Here is an 18,010-nt window from a genome sequence, read left to right as displayed (position 1 = left end):
ACCCGCCTCTTGGACGCGGAAGTCCCGATGAGGTCGAGATCGGCTGCTTCACATGGCGTCACATTTTCAGGGGGACTTCTGGGGGGATTTCAAGCACACTTGTAATTTTGTCTGGATTCAAGGAGGTGCCGGACCACCACTTGCTGCAAAATCGGTGATGGACCTGTACATTTAGTTATATATCAGTGTAATACTTGCATGTAATGGTTTCATGGGTTATTAATCAGTTGCATTCTTTTCTCCTTGCAGAGGTTTTACATACTATAAAATGGGTAATCTTGACAACAGAATAGCAAACGCAGATCAGCTGTTAACCCAAGATGTGGAGAAATTTTGCAACAGTGTAGTGGATTTGTATTCAAATCTCAGCAAGGTGAGTTGTAACCATCATACAGAATACTACTTGTGCTGGAATTGCTCAATAAGTTAAAAAGTGAGGAAGGAGGAACACAATGAATGTTTCACATCAGTAACATTTCACCAGCATCCAATTGCATATCACTTTGCTTATCCTCTCCTCAGAATTCATACAAATTATAGATAAAGGTGGAGATAGCAGCAGAGGCTGGAAGTGGAGAAGAAAAGGCTGCAGAATCTAGACTGATAGAAAAGGAAGGTGAAGAATGGAACTGAATGAGGAGAGATAGTGGCTGAGGAAGGGGCGTGCTGAACAGTAGGGAGGAAGGAGGGAATAGTGGGAGGAGTATAGGGGAGAGGAGGGGAAATAAATAGGGTGAAGGGGGCTAGGGTGTAAGGTAGGGGTGTGAAAGAAGACCATGGTAGATGGGAGGATCAGGGTAGATTAGATGCAAGAGAAAGGGACAGGTGGTGTGCGTTACCTGAAACTGGTGAATTCAGTGTCCATGCATTTGGGTAGTAGATTACGCAAGCACTGGTGCTGCTCCTCTAGTTTACATTTGACCTCACATTGGCTCTAGAGGAGGCTAAGGATAGATGGGTTGATGTGGGAATGGGAAGGTGGATTAAGATGGCTATCACTGGGAGATCCAGATGCCAACACCGGACGGAGCAGTTTTTGGCAACACGTTCGCCTCGTCTATGTTTGTCCTCTCTGATGTAGAGGAGGACACACTGTGAGCACCAAATGCAATAGACAATTTTGGAGAAGATACAGGCGAATGTATGTCTCACCTGGAAAGGCTGCGTAGATCGGTGGATGGAGTGACAGGTGTTACGCCTCGTACTTGCTTATAGTATTTGACTTTTCCATCCTGGGATAAAGGATTCTGACTGTCTGCCCCATCTATGTCTCTCATAATTTTATATACTTCTATCAGGTTTCCTCGCAATCTCCGGTGGAAGTGGTGGTGGCAGGGGGAAGGCAGGCAGGCAGACAGAGGGGAGTGCCAAGTTTCTTGGAAAAACAAGACATCTCCAATATCCTGTAGTGGAAAGCCTGATTTTGAAGACAAATGCAGTGGTGTTAGAGAAACTGAGAGGAAGGGATGGGATCCTGATAAGAGACGGGGTGGGAGGTGGTGTAGTCCGGAAGTGATTTGTAGTAGACATCAGTGGATAGGGCAGAGTAGAAATTAAAAAGTTGATTAAAGTAACGAGTTCCGCATAGTGAAGCCAAACACAAACTAGAGGAACAGCACCTCGTATTCATCTCTGATGATATCTCCCCTTTCTTCCCTCACCTGACTGTTATCTGCCAAACCCCTCCTCACCTGTATCCACCTATAGCCTGTTGGCACTTGCTTCAGCCACCCCCTTTTTTATATTGCCAACTTCTCTGCTCTTTTGGTGTAGAAGAAGGGTCTTAACTCGAAACATCGGCTTTGTTCTACTATTATGTATTTAACAAGGCAGGAGTATCTCCAGCAATTATTTTTTTATATGTTCACACGCAATAATCTGTGATATTTCCCCGTGTATCTCTACTTCTTTATCTAAATGCTGTACCTTGGCAACAGTATACTCTGATACTTGGCCAGAATGCTCAAAGTGACCTCAGAATCAATGACACTGCCATTCCTTCAACCTTGCACTGGCTTGTGTTGCCAGAGAGCTTGTGCAATATACACTCTTGACAGGCACAATTGTCTCTGGTTATACAGAAGCCAAGAAGCATTAATTTTGCCACTGATTAATATCTTTCACTTTGATTTCATTCTCGTTTTAGGATGATTGGCATAATTTGCAATTTCAAAATGCAAATCTGAATCTGAGATTCTGAGAACTCATCCCAAATAATATTGCCTATGTAAAGTAACGCTGCTGACCTCTATGTCTGTAACATTGTCCAGTTTCCTGCTAAAATCATCAGTTTTTGTCTAGTTACCACCCTGGCTGACTTTCATCCCCCACCTATAAACTTCATCTGATCCAAATTTGTGTTGCCTGTAATTTCCAATACAAGGGTTTTCATCCAGATCTTTGATTCACATGTAATTTTGTGTTCTGATGAAAACTCTGTCTCTGAACCATAAACTTGACCTCTTCACAGGCAGTGGTAGATTTGCTTGTTTATTTTGGATTCAGCTCCAGCATCTGCGGTACAATATTGTGTTTTTAATGTTGATTCGGTGTGTTCTTTTCATGCTATTTCGCAAGCTAATTTCTTGCCTGTTTCCTTTCCAGCCACTTTTGGACATCATTCTGTATATATTTAAATTGACAAGTGCAATAGGCGCTCAGGTAAGCTGAGTATGAATTAAATAACTAATTTTAACTGCATAACACTGAAAATACTTCATTGAACTTTGAACTATAAGACGTTTTTTATTAACTTTCTTATTAGGACCTAATTGGAGGAAACGCACAACTAAAATGTAACATCCAATGCTCATAGAATTAAGTAGGATAAAGTATTCTAGATTTTAATGCCGAATGGCAAATGAATGTACTTGAATAACTTGACTTTTTGGTGTAATTCTTTGTATCTTTTTGTGTCTGCATTTTGAGAATATCATCCTGATGTCAGTGTCAAAAAGGAAAAGTATTATTTGAATATTGAGTCATTGTTTTTTTTTGTAGGGACCCTCATGCATGACTGCTTACCTGATAGTTTCAGGTCTGATCCTAACTCGACTGAGAAGACCAATTGGTAAAATGACAATATCAGAGCAAAGATATGAAGGTGAATACAGATACGTCAACTCTCGTCTGATTACAAATAGGTGAGGAAACATGTAAAACCAGTTGCACTTAATTTTAACTTTTAAATTTTTTTTCAGATTTTAATCTGGAAATATTTAGATTTTTTGATATCAAGGGAACTATGAGGTGTAGAGTACATGCATGAAAGTGACAATGAGTTGAAAATCGACCTTGATCTTATTAAATATCTGAGCAGGCATGACACTCTCCTGCTTTTGTATTCTGTTCTTAAATAGAATTCCTTTACCTGTTTCCATGAGAACTGTTGTGCAAGGATACGTGATATGCTTCTACCTCCTTGTCCCACTTTCCCTTCATTGTTTTTTTTGTTTTTGGAACAAGTGCAAACGTTGCTCTGAGTGATGTGCACTGGCTTGCTATTTTATTATTAAATCTCATGCTTTTGCAAAGGCATGCTCAAAGTTGGAATGTACAGGGCAATGTCTATGCTCGTCTCTTGTTTGATTTAACCAGTTAATGTTCAAGTATATTGTGAAACTGAAGTGTGAACATGTTTAAATATACAAGGCTTGCTATTTGCGATGGGAGGGGAGACCAAAATCAACCAAACAATCCTGCAAGGCCAGAATTTCAGATAGTCGTACTTACTGTAAATTGGACTTTGGATTGCATCGGACCTGCCAACTTTTACCTGTGTGGCCAAGTGAAAATTCTGAATCCCTGAATGATGGGACGTTCAAAACTTTAAACAGTTCCTCACAGGATGACAGCACACTGTTGTTGGACTCTATGTAGTCCAGTGGGGAAGAGAAAACATCTGTGGATATCTCTTCACCTAAACTGAGAAATATGCCTACTGAATCTGCACCATTTAACATGAAGAAATGGCTGTCGAGGAAAGACAAGTACAAATTAGTTTTTACACAACATAATTAGGAAATGTCAGAAACATTCAAAAATAGTCCCTGACCTGTTTCTCTCTGCACAGAAGCATTAAGCATGTCTGGCATTTTCTGCTTTGTTTCATATTTCTAGCATCTGCAGTTTTTTTGCTTTAATTTCCCTTTTATAAATTTGAACTAATCATGAGTACTTAATTGTTTCCTAGTGTAACAACTTTTTTGATTCTACAAATGCTTAATATTTAATGCTTTGTATTTTTTTGAGCTTTGGAATGTCTAAGTCTTATGCATACCTAACTACCTTTGGAATTCTGGGTATGGAGTTTGCCACCTGTATTATTGTGTATTATACTGAAAAAGTAGTCAATGGTGCATAGTAATTTGATCTTCTACAAATCAAAATTCCAACAGGAAATATGTTTTGGAACTTTTCAGTTGTAAATTCTGGGTCACTTTCTGCAAAGTCTATCTCAATTAAAATCAGCAATAATAGTTAGATTATATTTCTGTCTTTATCAGAGTGTTTGGAAGAGCCCTGCATTTCACTTGGCCTTTCTGATCAATTAATAGTTGGCTTTCCATTAGAAGACCTGGTTCGTGGATTTGTCCATGATTGGGCTTTAAGGAGAGCTTGTTGACTTTTATGGAAGTTGGCCAAACTGACAGGTCGGTTAGTGGTGGCTCTTCGGAAGAGAGGTCATGACTGAGGGAAAGAATAGATATGATGTGTCAAGAGGCAGTTGAATGGTTCCTTGAGGAAAACAAGAGAGACAGAAAACCTCCAAAGAAGTGTAGGTTAATTGGCTTTGGTAAAAAAATTGTGAATTGTCCCTGGTGTGTAGGAATGTGCTAGTGTAGGGTGATGTGGTCGGTGCAGACTCGGTGGGCCGAATGGCCTATTTCTGTGCTGAAGCTCCAGAGTCTAAAGTTGAAATTGCTAGAAATTTAATTATGCAGTGAAGTGTTCCAATTTTCCACAGCATGATACTTGGACAGCAATGGAACCAGCTCGTGTTAATATTATGGTCATTGCCAGTATGTAATGGGGTGGAATTTAGTTTTTCCCATTTATAATTATTTCCTGTTCACTGTTGGGGAAGTGGTCAATATCAAGAGAATTTGCAAATAAGAAACTGGAGAAAAACTATTGATACTTATATTTTTACAGTGAAGAAATTGCATTTTACAATGGAAACAATCGAGAAAAACAGACTATACATACTGCTTTTAAAAGACTGGTAAGCAATCCCTTTTATTCTGTGCTGATATTGATAAAACAAGATAGATTATAGGATTAGTTTGCGAAGTAAGAGAGAATTCTGACCAACCTCTCATATTTAACATCATAGGTTTTTCTTAGATTACAAAGCTTGTTATTCAGTAAAAGCAGCCATCTTCTCATAATGTGTGATCTTTATTTTTTTTATTTGCTTATCCTTTACACTTTAATTTCATAGAATGACAAATGCATAGAAATTCAGGAGATCCACTTTATTTTTATTGTGCATCACATGATCCATTCTATGTTCTTTTACTTATCGCAATAATTATGATTTGATCACCTGTGTTGGCTGCAGTCATCTACACATTAGTTGAATTGATTCAACCTTCTAGTAGTTTTCACACTATTTTAGTTCCTTTGTTTTTGTTTACAAATTATTTTTCATCTCACTTCCTGATCTATATGGGGAATTGGTTGCATTTTGTTTTAACATTCCAATATGGTTTTTACATTGCTCTTTTTCTCATTAGGTGGATCACATGCACAATTTCATTGTCTTCCGTTTCACCATGGGATTTGTGGATAGTATAATTGCCAAATGTAAGTATATACACATTCAGATTTTTTATTTTTTTTTGCAATATAACAATCCTAATCTAATCTGGAGAATGTGCAGGAATGCAATGTGCCATTTCAAAATGTAAAACATCTTGTAATGTAACTGTGATGCTCACTACAGCATCTAAAGTCATAAATACTGAGCTTAATTTACGATAGTTATTGTGTTATAAGTTGAAATTGGTAGCCTTTATAGAAGAAAGAAAAATTGTATGTGGAAGTTAAATGGCATTTAAATTGGGATTCAATAGCTTGGTACTCCAAACGCAACTAGAAAACACTTGCATCCAGTATCAAATTAATAGGATACCGGCTAAGAAACTTTGACCACAGTGTCACTCAAAGAAACACAACAACATTGTTTAAATTTAAAAATGTTAACTTTGAAACACTTACACTATCTCCAGTCTTTGGCATTGAAACTATACTTTGTAATTAGTCCATTGGTGCAGAGATCACAATGTAATCTGTTAGAGTTTGACTATCTTGTATCCATAAACTTCGCAAATTTGGCTGCTTTAGTTTAGCTTCCGAAAACCTTTAAAACATACGGTCACCGTGACCTCTAGTGGTTAGAAAATATATGTGATAAACAGCCTGTCATTTCAATATTTCCAAAGGATGCACTAAATGTCAAAAGAACTTTTCAAATCTCGCTTTTAAATTTGAATCTGAACAAAATAATATCAGAAATTATTAAACCTTTTATGTATTTATTGCACTCAAAACTGATCTTTGACAAGAGTAGATTGAATAGTTGTGAAGGAATGCTTGTAGCTGCAATAAGCTCAAGGCTAGAAATGTGTCCAAGTACGTCCCATGGCATTGCCTCTTTAGAAATCCTATTAACCTTGGTATATAATCTTGTGCATTTCTAGGGGTGCTTTAGCATCCATTGGGAAATCTGTTTGGTACAATATTTTGATGTAATATTTTGCTCTGCCTAACACATCTTCGCTGATGTAAAACTCTCCCAAATGGTATCAATTACAATGCAACAGACACAATCATCTGTAGTTAATGTTCAACCTTGTTGGTTTGAAAATTGACAGATCTTATTTATTCCGTATACATTCATACATTGGCAATACTTCCCTGTAGATGTAAGAATAGTGTATGTATGGTTTTATGTACTTTTGAGAATTGCCAGCAACGATTGGAGTTGCTGTGTTACAGTGTGAGAAGCTGTAATTAAGAAACTAGACTGCAACCAACAGTTTCAATCAATTTCACCAGGACGTTACAAAGTGAAACCTGACAACAATTTTCCATTATTCAAGATTCAGTTTATTATCATTTACACCAGGATGCAATGAAATTCCTTGTTCGCATGAAGCTTAGAGAACACAGTGTCCATGATAATGATAGATATAACAATAAATACAATGACAAAACCGAATCTGCAGAATAATGCAAAGATTATTGCAATCTGAAGTAGTGCAAAATAAGTAGTGCCTCGCACTTTATGTATTTTCTCTTCATTGGCATCTATAAACAGTTGCACGGTCACCCTCAATGTTGTTACACTGTATAAAAAGAAACGGCATAATTTATTGGCCATAATCATGAATTCTTGAAGTGAGATACACCTTTTTGAATGTAATTTAATCCAAGTGTTAGCAGTCCTTTATGAAATTCTTAACCCGTTACTTTGGCACCAGAATATACTGATAGTTGTGACTGATCCTACTTCAGAGATCAAACCGGCTGAATTGCTTTCCAATGTAAAATGTTGACTTGTATATTTGTTTATTTTGGGAACATTTTACTGAGCTGAGTCCATGCTGCTGGTGCTACAACTTTTGCTTTGATTGCAGTGTCTTATTGATAATAAATTCATGGGACCAATCCAAAGACACAAAGAAAAAATATTCCTTAATTCCACTCAATGATAGACACAAAATGCTGGAGTAACTCAGCAGGACAGGCAGCATCTCTGGAGAGAAGGAATGGGCAATGCTTTGGGTTGAGACCCTTCTTCAGACTGCTGATGAACGTCCTGGAGAATTCGCTGTGCATCCTCTTCGGACAATCACATCCTCTTTTCGTGTGGCAACTGACCTTTGCAATATTTTATAAAACTCAACCATAAATTCCTTGCTTTTATGTTCTATGCCCCAGCTAATGAAGGCAATTATCCCATGTGGCTTCCTAATGACCTTTATATTATCAGTGCTGGCATCTCCAGGGTCCCAAGAGCCCTCTGCTTTTTAATACGTCCTAGGGTCTTACCATTGTGTATATCGTAGCCTTAGTCCTCCAAAAATACATATATCACACATGATGAAATTCCATCTGCTGTTCCTCTGGCAATCTCACCAGCTCCTCACTACCATTCCGTAGCTTAAGACTCCTTTGCCACTATCACCAAAACCATCAATGTTTGTGACATTTGCAAACATACTAATGATACCTTCTACATTCATATCTAAATCTTTAAATTATATAACGCACATCAAATGTCCCAATATCGATCCCTCTGATGCACAGGACTCCAATATAAAAACAATTCTCCACCATCACCCTTTGCCCCATATTACAAAGCCAGTTTTGGATCCAATTTTTCAACGTTTTGAAATTCATGTGCTCTAACCATGTTGGTGCTTTATCAAAAGCTTAATGAAGTCCATGCAGACAGCAACGACTGCACTGCTCTCATCAATATTCTGTTTTCACTTCAAAAAATTCAATCAAATAGGTCAGACGGGATCTCCCCTAACGAAGCCATGGTTAATAAGGCCTTTGATATATGCATACTTCCAATCTTGTGTCTTTATTTTTGATTTCTTTTGTGGTATTTATGTAACAAGAACAGGAAATGTTAAAGTGCAAGATGTATATTTTTGAATTATTGTTGGATTTTCTTTTATTACTGGGCTGATAAAATATGTTTGCAAAGTTTACCCTGCTGAGGCATTGACTGGATCTTTCTCTTTATATAGATCTTGCTACTGTAGTGGGTTACCTTGTAGTAAGCCGTCCGTTTCTGAATCTTTCCCATCCTCGCCATCTGCAAAGCAACCATGCTGATCTACTGGAGGTATGTGTAGTTCAGATTTCTCAGTTGCAGAAAAAGCCAGAAATAGTATTATTTTCCCTAAAATCAAGAATAAGACTGAAACTGTTCTTTTAAATTGATCAGACTTTGTTTTTTTCCTAGGATTACTATCAAAGTGGTCGTATGTTACTGAGAATGTCTCAGGCTCTTGGGAGAATAGTGCTGGCTGGTCGTGAGATGACAAGATTGTCTGGGTAAAATTAGTATTTCCAGCAAGATTCACAGACATATATATATGTGCTTTTTCCCATTAGTTTCCAGTCACTTCAAAATTGAAATGTGTACATTGTTTTACATTTTAAAAGCAAGTATGGAAGAGAAGAGGCACAGGACAAATGTAGAAGCAAGGAACTGAAGTTGTTGGTTTATAAAAAAGGACACAAAGTGCTGGAGTAATTCGGCGTGTCAGGCAGCATCTCTGGAGAACATGGATAGGTGACGTTTCGGGGAAGTGGACCATTCTTCAAACTGAAGAAGGGTCCTGACCCAAAACATCATCTATCCATATTATCCAGAAATGCTGCCTGATCTGCTGTGTTACTCCAGCACTTTGTGTCTTTTTAGGGCAGGAAGAAGCCTGCCAAATAATGGGTAAATACAGGTGAGGCGAGCGGGGGGGGGGGGGGGGAGTTGATATTATTTACAGAGACTGGTGGGTTCCTTAAATACGCTGCCAAAGAAAGTGGTGTAAGCGGACATGGTAGCGGTGTTTAAGAGAGGCCCAAGATTCTCCAACAGATTTGAGACGGGCATTTTTATTGCTTCAGGAATTAACTTTAATTAGTCAGAGGGTGGTCAATCTGGCGAACTTCATTGTGGAGTTCGTCATTGGGTATTTTTAAGGTGGAGATTTGCAGATATGTGATTGGTAAGGGTGTTCGGGGTTATGGGGAGAGGGCAGGAGAATGGGGTTGAGAAGAAAAGATAGAACAGTCATGATTGAATGATGGAGTAGACTCGATGGGCCAAATGGCCTACTTCTGCTCCTATGACTGATGAAATGGCAGCTTTTAGATCACTACTTAAGTTTAGCAAATCTTTAAATTATGTTCTGATTTCTATTTAGTTTCACAGCGCGAATCACTGAATTAATGCAAGTTTTGAAAGATCTAAACGCTGGAAAATATGAACGCACAATGATTTCTCAACAGGATAAGAGTGAGTACGCCAGCAATACAGCACACGAGAACTAGTTATATGCAAGCAAACCAGTTCATGTAAACGTATACGTTGTGATAAACTATATCCTGTAATTGGGTTTATAGTTTGATGTTCTAGCTCTGTGGTGCTGGATACTTGATCTGTGCTGAATTAGGTATAACTATCCAGGGTGGCTCAAGTAACTTTTCAGTCGGGGAAAAGAAACAATCGTCCAAGGTTTACATTACTGTTTGTAATACTATAATTGCTGTAAAAGAATGTGCTTAGTTATGAACGGCAAGCAAGGAAGCGATGAACTTCCACTTGGGAACACCCACCCAACAGTCATCTCCTAGGAGTACATATGACCCCTTTCGCAAAGTATTAATCACTGCTGGCCCCTCTAGATCCATATTGGATGAAACTTTGCTGTTTCTAGGAGGTGACACCTTGCTGGAAGCAGAGGAATAGCTGCTCGCAATGTATCCTTATTCTTCCATGTATTTTACCCTTAAATATGCACTTGCAGAATATATTGTACTTAGTCACATGAAGCTTATACATAATCTCTAATTTTCCTATTAAGGTTCAAAAAATCTGACTTTGATACCAGGGAATGGGGAGATCATTATTAAGGATCATATTATCAAGTAAGTGTAAATCTGTATATTGAACTTGTAGACAACGGTACATGTTTGTTCTTCACCAAATCTGACCAATATTGGCTTTTCTCACTTGCTTATTAACAGTTTTTTTATATATTGTATTGATTGTGAAATCCTTTTATATGCACCTCATTTACAAATATACAGGCCAAAAATTTTGAGGCAGAGTTTGACAGAGAACATCATTTAACATCATCTGACATCATTTAATAATAAAATGAGATTACTTTCTTTGTCAGATTTGAACACGTGCCATTGGTGACACCAAATGGAGATGTTTTAATTCCAGATCTCTCTTTTGAGGTAAAACATTTATTTGTTATACACGTACTTTCTTGTGCTGTACTACCTCTCTGTTCTTTTATTCAATAGTTCTTCTCATTTGAACTAAGACTAGTCTAAACCTTCTAATATTTGGTTTCTTTGTGACATTACAAATATACTTTTATGTTCTTACTTGTAGATTGTGTGAAATGTGCAAATATTATTGAGAATGATTATTGAAATGTAAGGGCAAGCCATATATGACATGCTAATGAATCATTTTGTAAATGTATGAGAAAGAGCAGGAGGCCAGCTATTAGTCAGGAAATGGTATTAAATGCAGAACAAACAACCTGTTATTCTGGTTATAACAACCATGTTATTCTAAACAACATGGAGAATAGAAACAAATGACCGCAGATGCTAGAATCTGGAACAAAGTATAAACAGCTGGAAGAACTCAGTGGGTCATGTAGTACCTGTGAAGTACTATACTGTGAAGGAGGGGAGGGGGAGGGGGGGGGGGGGGGTTGTAGATTGGTAGACAGTCACGTGGGTGAGAGGAGTGCAAAAACAGTCACTGGGACATGATGGATGGAAGTAACCAGTTGCTGCAGACGTTGAAATCTGATGGCGAAGAAGAAGTATGAGACCAAATAAGGGTTGGGGAGATAGGAACAGTGGAAGGAGGGAAAACGATGGGAGGAGTGTATGGTTGATAGGCAGATGAAGAATTTAGAGAAAAAGCAGCATGAGAGGGGTGGGATGTTATGAGAAGGAAGGATGCATGTGGGAGGACACTGGTTATGAATCATTTTGTAAATGTATGAGAAAGAGCAGGAGGCCAGCTAGTAGTCAGGAAATGGTATTAAATGCAGAACAAGCAACCTGTGTTACATGTGGTGAGACCACATCTGGAGTATTGTGTACAGTTGAGAAAGGACATCCTTGTGATTGAGGCAGTGCAGCATAGGTTCACGAGATTGATCCCTGGGATGGTGGGACTGTCATATGAGGAAAGATTGAAAAGACTAGGCTTGTATTCACTGGAGTTTAGAAGGATGAGGGGGATCTTATAGAGACATATAAAATTATAAACGGACTGGACAAGCTAGATGCAGGAAAAATGTTCCCAATGTTGGGGAAGTCCAGAACCAGGGGCCACAGTCTTAGAATAAAGGGGAGGTCATTTAAGACTGAGGTGAGAAAAAACTTTTTCACCAGAGAGTTGTGAATTTATGGAATTCCCTACCACAGAGGGCAGTGGAGGCCAAATCACTGGATGGATTTAAGAGAGAGTTAGATAGAGCTCTAGGGGCTAGTGGAGTCAAGGGATATGGGGAGAAGGCAGGCACGGGTTATTGATAGGGGACGATCATCCATGATCACAATGAATGGTGTTGCTGGCTCGAAGGGCCGAATGGCCTCCTCCTGCACCTATTTTCTATGTTTTTATGTAATATTGTGAACGATTGCCATGAAACAAATCAGCTGTTTAAGTTTTATTCGTTGGCAGGATAATTGAAATTTCAAGTAAATTTTGAAAGCTTTAATTTGAAAATGTCAAAACATTTTAGAGAACTATTCTATTGTGACATCTTTAAAATTCAGATGGACTATGCAAGGGAATTTGTAAACAGTTTTTTAAGGTGAATGCTATTAACTGCATTGTCACTGTTCAGGTCAGGTCCGGAGCAAATGTTCTTGTCTGTGGTCCAAACGGTTGTGGAAAGAGCTCACTTTTCCGCTGCTTAGGAGAGGTGAGTGCAAAACAATTGTATTGAACGTTAGACTATTTGCTTCCGAGTAGCATTAATTGGTAAGCTAAACCATATTTTTTGGTTTTTATAGTTATGGCCTCTGTTTGGAGGACGTCTAACCAAGCCAGACAGAGGGAAGCTCTTTTATGTACCTCAGGTAAGACGGACGTATTCCTTTTCAATCTTGGTTCATTTTAACGGTGTTGATTTTTGCTTTCACACAATAATTTCCATCCATCTCAATAGATATTCATCTGTAGTTACCTGCGATGCATGTGTGCTGTGATTCCTTCAGACTTTATTATTATAATTGTTCTAAACAAAAGGGAAAAAATGGTTTTGAAAAATGTCATTATCCAGAGATAATGTTCTATTTTTGGACGATGACTTTTAGCCAGACTGCTTTAAGCTCTCAATTTATTGCTTGTATACATATACATAAACAAGACAAGATAGTTATTATCAACAAGAGAACTTCTGTCACAGCATTTAACAAATTTGTGTTGGAACTTTGCACTGTACAACTGTTGCTTGCAAGATGACAATAAAGTTGATTGAAATCATGAAAAATTGGGGATCGACACAAAATTCTCTAGTAACTCAGCCTTTCTGGAGAAAAGGAAGAGGTGATGTTTCAGGTCGGAACCCACTTCAGACTAAAGTAGAAGGAGGCCAGAACAAAACAGGGTTGGCAACTGATGATCTGAGGAGGGGGGGGGGGGGGTCTATAACGGCCATAAGATGACTAGGAGAGGGGGAGGGAGGGAGGAATGCAAGAGTTACTTGAAATTACTTAAAATTGGGGATTTAGATCTGATCAGGGTGATCCACCTTTCCGAGCTTGCCCAGGATTCTCCAACAGTTTAAACCTAATCACCCAAACACATAGTGAGTGAACCAGGAATGAAGTAACGGGGGTGTTACATCAAAAGGAGCTGATGTATGAGGCTTCGAGTGTTCACAGTGATACATTTGTAACTGAGATGGTTTACTTTCTGATTGTTGTTGGAAGTAAGACATGACTTGGGCAGCCAGGATGGAACAATTAGTAAATTATGTTCTATTTTTGGTCCCAAATTACATCTGACCAGAGTAGCCAAGCCTAGATTATGTAGCATGTCTGTTTGATGTTTGAGAAGATCACGGACATGATTTAATGAACATGTAGTTTAAATTATGTACAGAGCAGATAATTGTCATTCAGGGGGAAAAAAGTGCACTTTAAACTAAAGTGAAGCTTCTTTGGATATCTTGTGGCCTCCGTACCAGTAGTCACAAACATCTAACCATTTCACTCAACTAACAAGGAAGAGGATAGATATAGGTAAATAACAGCTCATGTTAGGTCGCATATTATATCGTACACTGGGATACTGAATTGAAATTATGTCAATTAATACAATTCCACAAATCTTTTATTTCACATTTCTGCTAAAATAAACAAATCTTCCACAAAACAAGGTGATAAAAAACACAGGTGATAGGTTGTAAATAATTGCCACGCATTTCACATCTTGCCTACTTTTACTGTGCTTAAGTTTAAGAGTTTAAGAAAGTTATATGGAGTTGCAAAGGTATGAAAATGCATTTCATTGATGCAGATTTTCTCAGTTGGCTGGAATTAAATTAATTTATAAAAAATGTTTTATTGTCATTTGGAACTGGTTGTCAAAATTGAGAAGTGAGTAAATGCAACTACAAAATATAGAACTTATATCAAATGTAAAATTTAAATATAAACGTAAAACTTAAATGCCAACCCGAAACATCACCTGTACATGTTCTCCAGAGTTGCTGCCCGACCCGCTGGGTTACACCAGCATTTTGTCTTTGGAAACCAGCATCTGCAGTTCGTTGTTATTAACCTGAAATCAAAGTTGCTATGTTTTAAAATTACCTTTAAATCACAAATTATTGTGCTTTTATTTAAAAATTGACTTGCTAAAGATTCTATTGAATCAATTTTGATTCTCATATTAATACGTCAATTGTTTATTATCTTGCAGCGACCATACATGACTCTCGGAACTCTAAGAGATCAGGTGATCTACCCTGACACACTGGAAGATCAGAGGCGGAAAGGAATATCTGATCTGGTATAATACCATATAATAAAATTAGCTGCTTTGTGCTCCTATTGTCAAACTTGGGATATCTTAGTGCAAACATGTAATAATGTTGCAATGAGCTGGATGACGGAGTGAAGAAAATGTGAAAAATGGAAAATATCTTTTGTGCCTTTCTGTGCTGGCAATTTTAAACCTTCTGTGATTAATGTGGTGATCCCTTGCAAAGCTTCAATAATTGGGTCATAAGAGCCATGCATTCACTTTTTCTCCTTTTGTGCCTGCACTGTTTCTCCTCCACTCCTAAACCTTCTATTAGATTGCAGGTCCTGTACCGATTCTTTGCATTCCACTAAAAGAAATAACAGAGCATTACTCTGAATGCCACCCCCTTTTATTTCCCAGGTTAAATGTGGGCGGTCAGAGAATGTGATTGCTGTTGTTTTACCTTTTTCCCTGTGTGACACAAGTGGAGCGGCTAGTAGTATTGTGTCTCACAGAGACTCTGATTCAATACGGATCTCAGGTGCTGTCTGCAGAGTTTGCAAATTCCTTCTGCAACTGCACGGAACTTATATCGGTTTCCACATTTCCATAGATCTGCAGGTTGGTAGATTAATGGACCATTGTAAATTGTCCCATATGCATAGGTGAGTGGGAGAATGCAGGTGGAACTGATGACAATATGTGGATAATAAACTTATTACTGTAGGAATAGTGCCCATGGATGATGAATGGTGGTGCAGACTCAGTGAGCTGAAAGATCTGTTTCTATGCAGAATTTTTCTATAACTACATTGTCTTCTTCTTCCACTTGGTCCTCATCTGCATTTCACATGGACTTTTTTTCGTCTTTAGGTTGGGAGATGAGGGTGATGTGGTCTATAAATAGAGTCTGTATTTAAAATGGAAACAATGATAAATGCTGCCCGTAGCCTTTCCTTTCCCTTTCTTTACCTTTCCTGCACTTCCATAGGCATGCATGCTTTATCCAGTGAAGTACCAATCTGTTAATGTCCACCCCCCCCCCCCCCCCCCCCCCCCCCCAATTATCCAACATCAGCATTAGTTTAATTTTTTATTTCTTGGTCACCTCACCTCGCTGTTCACCAATGAAAAGGTATTTTGATTCTATGCAGTGTCTCGCAAATTATCATCAAGCTATATGCATATATATGTGTGTGTATATGTGTATATATATGTGTATATATATGTATATGTATATATATATGTATGTATATATATAGTGATTTGTTTTTCATATAATTTTCATGCACACCCCGCCATGTTTCCCATGGAAATTAATAAATGATGGAGTTATTTTGATTGTAGAATTGTGTTTGTCAACAGATTCTGAAGGACTATCTGGATAATGTACAGCTTGGCCATATTCTGGAGCGTGAAGGAGGCTGGGATTGTATTCAGGATTGGATGGATGTACTCAGTGGAGGGGAGAAACAACGGATGGCTGTATGTCGTGCACCCCATTTAAAATTTTGATGGAAAAGCGAATATTGTTACATGCTTGAGATTTGTATCACCAGAATGGAATATAAAACTGATTATTTTTGATGCATTGCTTGAATATTGCAAGATATTACATATTGACGTTTATAATTTATTCATGAAAAAACAATGTATGCATGTGTAAAATTTAGTCTATAATGCATTTATTTTACGTGGTAGAATTTTGCGTGTTAGTCCCAAAATAGTATTAAGTATGTGCAGAATTTTGGGGTCTAGTTGTGTTAGAATCCATGTCTAATGAGGTGCACTTGCAGCTCCGATCCACCAATGTAATAGTTTTTCATCAGGCTTGTGCTGCATCGTTAGCTGGATCATCAGCATATTTTTCTTAAGTTTTAAGTATTTTTCCCCCCAAATCTTTACCGTTCATTAAGTTAAATCTACAAGTTAAATGGCTAATTTGCTTAAAATGTAGAAACAAGGAACTGCAGTTGCTGGTTTACACAAGAAGACACAAAGTGTTAGAGTAACTCAGCAGGCCAGACAGCATCTCGGAGAACATGAATAGGTGACGTTTCAGGTTGAGAGCCTTCTTCAGGCCCGACCCGAAACGTCACCTATCCATGTTCTCCAGAGATGCTGCCTAACGCACTGAGTTACTCCAACACTTTGTATCTTCTCAGCTAAGTTGCTTGAAAGGAATGTTTTATTGTAATGACTCTGAATTTAGCGGGCACCTGCTAACATTGTGTTGTTTCATTTATTTTAATATAGATGGCTCGATTATTTTACCACAAGCCACAGTTTGCTATTTTAGATGAATGTACCAGTGCAGTTAGTGTTGATGTTGAAGGCTTCATCTATAGCCACTGCAGAAAGGTAAGGTTCATAAAGTTCATTTATTGTCACATACACCATTGGTGTAGTGAAATTTCACTGGCCAGGTCAGTCATACAATTTTTAAAAAGCAACAGAGTCCGAGGCGGCTTTTCAACTCCATCGATGGTAGGCCGCAGAGCCCGGAGAGTGTGATCCGAAACTTGGTCACCTCTCCGGGAAGGTAAGAACCTGAAAAAAAAATTCCCCCTCCCCCCCCCCCCCCACATAAAACAAACAGAAGAACATTAAAACAAACTTTAAACAAACGCTAAAAATACCAAAAAGGCTGAAAAAAACAAACAGACTGCTGGCAGGGCTGCCATCTCCCTCCTCCGGCGCTGCCTAAGGTAAGCCGTGATTGTAAAGAAAGCATTACATATAATAAATTTTTGCATGAACAGAGTATTTACATTACATTTCTTAATACTTCAATAAATTCTTTTAAATTCCAACTTAAACAAATTAAAATTAAAATCACATCTATAAGCAATTAGAGGAACTGTTTGAACATGTTTAAACATTAGTAACGGAAGCCTGAAGGTAGTTTAAAATACATATTCTCTTCTCCCATTACTCCTCTTCCTATAGAAAATACTTTTTCATGCCTCAAATGTACCTTAATGATGGTGTGGTGAGAACATATGTGAGCATTGTAAATGTAAAGCTATGTTATCTCCCTGGCTCAGCACGTTTCAGTTTCAGTTTATTGTCTCGTGTACTGAGGTACAGTGAGAAGCTTTTGTTGTGTGCTAACCAGTCAGCAGAAAGACAATATATGATTACAATCGAGTCATATACAGTGCACAGATACATGATAAGGGAATAACATTTAGTGCAAGATAAAGCCAGTAAAGTCCGATCAAAGTTAGTCCGAGGGTCACCAAT

At 38.1% G+C, this 18,010-nt stretch overlaps 1 protein-coding gene across 1 annotated transcript in view; it reads left to right on the top strand.

Moving 5' to 3' along the window:
• Nucleotides 1-18,010, top strand: part of abcd3 (ATP binding cassette subfamily D member 3) — a 38,165-nt gene that overhangs the window by 17,512 nt on the left and 2,643 nt on the right. The window contains exons 7-21 of the mRNA XM_033028917.1: nt 250-373; nt 2,605-2,661; nt 3,001-3,143; nt 5,155-5,224; nt 5,739-5,808; nt 8,769-8,866; nt 8,987-9,078; nt 9,951-10,042; nt 10,611-10,674; nt 10,929-10,992; nt 12,636-12,713; nt 12,805-12,870; nt 14,720-14,809; nt 16,130-16,249; nt 17,021-17,125. Of these exons, the coding sequence (XP_032884808.1) occupies nt 250-373; nt 2,605-2,661; nt 3,001-3,143; nt 5,155-5,224; nt 5,739-5,808; nt 8,769-8,866; nt 8,987-9,078; nt 9,951-10,042; nt 10,611-10,674; nt 10,929-10,992; nt 12,636-12,713; nt 12,805-12,870; nt 14,720-14,809; nt 16,130-16,249; nt 17,021-17,125 (1,333 nt within the window). The remainder of the gene's footprint in view (nt 1-249; nt 374-2,604; nt 2,662-3,000; nt 3,144-5,154; nt 5,225-5,738; nt 5,809-8,768; nt 8,867-8,986; nt 9,079-9,950; nt 10,043-10,610; nt 10,675-10,928; nt 10,993-12,635; nt 12,714-12,804; nt 12,871-14,719; nt 14,810-16,129; nt 16,250-17,020; nt 17,126-18,010) is intronic.

This window comes from Amblyraja radiata, chromosome 10 (assembly GCF_010909765.2).
Source record: "Amblyraja radiata isolate CabotCenter1 chromosome 10, sAmbRad1.1.pri, whole genome shotgun sequence".
Taxonomy (NCBI): Eukaryota; Metazoa; Chordata; class Chondrichthyes; order Rajiformes; family Rajidae; genus Amblyraja; species Amblyraja radiata.
Note: the sequence above shows the minus strand (reverse complement) of the source record. Positions and strands in the feature narration are given on the sequence as shown.